General features: G+C 30.9%; 1 protein-coding gene across 1 annotated transcript; it reads right to left on the bottom strand.

The window, feature by feature from the left end:
* Window positions 1–1,116: 1,116 nt before the first annotated feature.
* On the bottom strand, window positions 1,117–2,731 carry LOC105624951 (proteasome subunit beta type-2-like). The gene is made up of 3 exons (XM_012206294.1): window positions 2,540–2,731; window positions 1,506–1,862; window positions 1,117–1,426 (listed from the first exon to the last, which is right to left on the bottom strand). Exons 1-3 carry the CDS (start codon window positions 2,628–2,630, stop codon window positions 1,251–1,253), a joined length of 624 nt encoding a protein of 207 aa, XP_012061684.1. The 5' UTR covers window positions 2,631–2,731; the 3' UTR covers window positions 1,117–1,250.
* Between the last annotated feature and the right edge of the window lie 1,773 nt (window positions 2,732–4,504).

Below are 4,504 nucleotides of genomic sequence, written 5' to 3'. Positions count from 1 at the left end.
GAGAGAGAGAGAGAGAGACAAAAACCTTCCAATTGTTGATTTATATTTCATACGCAGTATGCGCGATAGACTGCTATAAGAGTCTACCGAAGTTTTATAGTGTGTTACGTTGTATAATTCTAGAAATTAATTTGGTATAAATTTCAACTCCAGTTCTAATTATATATAAGTTTCTACTAATATTCCCGAATTTCTGAATATTTTTTTACCATGTGTGAGTGATAATCTTGAATTATGAATGTAAAAATGATTTTGTTTCCTTGCGACGCGTTAAACGAATTAATGTAAAGAGTAAAAAGTTATTTCCTATCTAAAATTATTGTAATGGAATATTAAACGTACACCATTGTAGTACACAAATGCTAATACATATTTATTTGTAAGAAATGGATATTTATGATTAAAATTAATACGAATATCTATTTGGAAAAAATATAATGTATATACAAATTAAAATCTGTTAAATTTGCACATTCTTTTTGATTCGCGAAGAAATAAAAGTAAATTACAATTCTAATGAATATATAAAGAGGATATAATGCTCATTTGTTATAATAATTCAACTAAAAAAAAAAATAAAGATTTTTTAATAAATGGATTTGAATGTTTTGAATCATTAAAACTTTGTATTGAAACGTAATTTTAATGCAGTAACTATTTGTAGAGAAATAAAATATGTTCTTTTTTTCTTTGGCCGTATCTAGAATATGGTTATGATATTAGTTAACTTGACACATTTAATTTGAAGTTACATTATTATAGAATTTCATAAATAAGAGCACGAACTTGGCGCTAAAAGCACGTTTTTTTAAATATGGACCTCTGTTTCTGTTCGTCTTTTACAACTTCAAAATGGCAACTTATGTTGTAACAAATTAGCGATAATACAAATCATTTTTCATCCACTGTCATCAGAAATTACGAGTATTATAGTAATGTCACATTCCATAAAATTTTTGTATTCCGACAGTCCCGTTTGACAAAATTTTTTCTATTTATACAAATGTATATTAAAATCTTTAACAAAAAATGGATTATTCTTCTATGTTCATATCTTAGAATATCATGCATACATACACACGTATGATAGGAATAGAAAAGTTAAAGACGCATTGATTTGTTTTCAAAAATTGATAAAAAGTAAGCAGATACAATTATTGATAATTTTATCATCAAATTTTATGATTAGATTTTTTATTTTTATAATGGAAATATTTTTTCTATCAAAAAATATTAAATAAACATTTCTTTTATGCTTCAGCAGCACTTTCTACAGCCAAGTTCTCAGCTGTAATCGGCTGCATATCTTTGATTCCATCCTTGGATATCTTTTGAACTTTAAAATTTGGTAAATTAACGATTAATCGCTTCTGAATTTCTCGCACACATTTTTTCAACAATGCATATGCTTCTTCTTCAGTACAATCTGCAAAAAATATTTCTATTTGTTAGTATTTTTCGTTCGTATTAATTTGTTGGCTGTTTTATTTCTAAACGTATCTTACTGTATTTGTGATATCTGTCTAAAACAGACATGGAGAACATCCCACCATATCCGTGAGTCGCATAAGGAACTTTTACGCAGGATGCTAAATAATCAATGAAGTATAACTCTGCTCCTAAATCATCATCGTATCCGGCTAGTAGCATATTGACAAAATATGGAGTCCTGCTTCGAAGATAATCAGCTAGATTTCTCCTTGTAAAACAAGCTGCAGCTTTGGGAGATAGTTCATAGCCATTTCGCATTTTATATAGTTGAATATTTTTCCCAATATATTCCGAAAACTGCGTTGTATCGCCAGATTCTCCAGATATTGCCATGACAAGCTTGTCGGAAATCTTATGAATTTTGTGTTCATCTGCAAATTATAATCATTACTGTTTAATTATCGTTGGCAATTATTGATAACAGTACGATGTAAAGTTTAATTGAAAATATTGATAATAGACGATACATTACTCAGCAAACGAGAATGGATTGAAATTAATTGAAATGGATACAGATTTTCAGAAATATTGATTCACGAATGTTAAAATGAATACTTTTCAATCTTGAATGCACTTTTATTCATTTATAGAAATTTCATGGAGACATTTCTATGTCTTTCAATCTAAAAATAACATTAGCTTTTTCTATGTATAGTGAATATTGTTCAATTCAAAATTTTGAATAGGAAATGTAGTTTTTCAATCCAATTGCATTTCAATTGAATCTAATTGAATCCAATTCAATCCAAAAAAAATATTCGCTATTCAAAATATTCGAATAGAAAAAAATTTCAATCTATTTTAATTTATTCGCGTTTGCTGGACATTGCTGTGTATCTATATTATAATATATTGAAAATGAAATTTTTACTACATATAATATATAATGCAATACATTTATATATGTATGTTGAGTATATATATACATATAATTATATATATATATATATATATATATATATGTACGTGTGAATATATATATATATGTTCGTCATCAATGACAAAAATTTGATATGGCAATAATATAAAATATGATAAATGTACTTACCGCTTTTCATAACTATAATAGACTGTGTAGTTGTCATATCCGCCGCGACTAGCACGAAATCTTTGCACTGAATACCAATTAAACACTCCATTTTTCTAATACTTTTATATTCGCGGCTGCACTCTCGAGAGATATAAATAATCGACAAACACAGCGAAAATGCTTGTCACGAAAATGACAAATTAACCTTTCGTTAATCCCAATACAAAGTCAAAGCCGGCGGCACACGATGCTTGATTCTTGCTGGATGCCAGAATAGATTCTTGCCATCGTATTGGATGCGATGTTGGCACTATCAGCGCAGCCAATACGATGGCAAGATTTTAATCCAATAAGAAAACAAGCATCGTGTGCCGCCGGCTTAATAGATCTGTTCTCATTGCTTGCACTTTTTGCACTGTAGGTGCACTTCAGCCACAGTGGGTGCTTTCCAATTGTAATATCCCTAGACAATTTCATGCATACGACACAAGTTGCGTTTCAATTTTCCATTAAGCTGAAAACACAATGAAAGCACAGACAATAGGAACAGGGAATAAAAGATTTCAACCTATCAAAAAGCGTTTCCATTCTATTATTCCTGGTTTCTAATAAGTTGAAATCTCTTATTCCATATTCCAATTGTCTTTTTATTGTGTTTCCAGCTTTAAACCTGTTCTATAATAGAGTCGTAAGCAGTAAGCCGTAAGAAATTAATCATTATAACCGATTATTCTTCTCACACTGTGACTGGCCAATTTCTTATGGCTTACGATTTGCGACTCTGTTGTAGAATAGGCATTATCGTCGACACAATGCTACACATCGATTCTTATCTTCAAACAAGGTGAAAATTACAAGTGAGCAAATTTACTAGATGTTGACTAATAAAATTATTAGTATTCTAATAAATTCGCTTGCTTTTATAATTTTCACCTCATTTCAAGATACAGAATCGATCCTCTGATGCTAGAAATCGATTCGAGATCTCAGATGAAGAAAGAACTAATGAATCGCATTTGGTCATGTGACCAAATTGTTCAAATGCGATTTGTTAATTCTTTCTCTACTAGAGATTTTGGACCGATTTTTAGCATCGTGGACATTGGGCTTTAAGATGTGTGTTAAGCAATTGGAAAGCACCCAGTGTTATTAAGAAACATGGAGATTTTTCTTAACATGTAGGGAATTTTTATCATAAAATAGGTGTGGGAATTTTTAGTTCAAAAAGACTTAAGTGTAGAGATTTTTTTTAAGCTCATTGTAAGGAGTTCTGTACAATAAAAGGAACAGGGAACAGAGAATAAGAATTTCAATGTATCAGAAATTGTGGAATACACAGTTTCTGATAGGTTGAAATTCTTATTCTCTGTTCTCTGTTCCCTATTCCTTTTATTGTACCAAGTACCTAATTGGTAAATTGCAAACTGATTAGATAACATTTTCCCAAAAAGTGGAGGAGATAATGTTGGTACGAAGGTTCAATTTGTTTCTTGTCTCTAAAATTGGAAAGAGACAATGAATAAGTTGAACCTCGGTTAAAAGTTAATCGAGTTGTAGAACTGGGCCTAAGAAACTCCACGCATTTTATTTATTTCTTTTATTAGGTGTACAACTTTGCTTCCGCCGTTTTCCTATAGATGGCTTTAGCGGTAAGTGGTCGAAATAAATAGACGTCATACAATAAACTTGGGCATCTGTCAACATAACCCCATAGAAACATTAGTCGATTTGTGTCTGCATCATAAAGTTATTCTCGATTGAAAATGTCAGTTTACGAACCAAATTCTTGTCATTTGCGGGAGGTTTTAATTTTTTATTTCAATATGAAGAAATCTGCGGCTGAGGCTCATCGAATGCTCTCAAATACTTATGGTGAGACCGCTATTAGTGAAAGAACGTGTCGTGAGTGGTTTCAACGCTTCAAGCTGGTGATTTTGACGTCCAAGGTCATGCTCTGTATTTGGTGGGACCAGCTCGGCGTAG

This window comes from Atta cephalotes (genome assembly GCF_000143395.1).
Source record: "Atta cephalotes unplaced genomic scaffold scaffold00097, whole genome shotgun sequence".
NCBI lineage: Eukaryota > Metazoa > Arthropoda > Insecta > Hymenoptera > Formicidae > Atta > Atta cephalotes.
The sequence above is the reverse complement of the archived record's forward strand: the minus strand, read 5'-3'. Positions and strand labels throughout refer to the sequence as shown.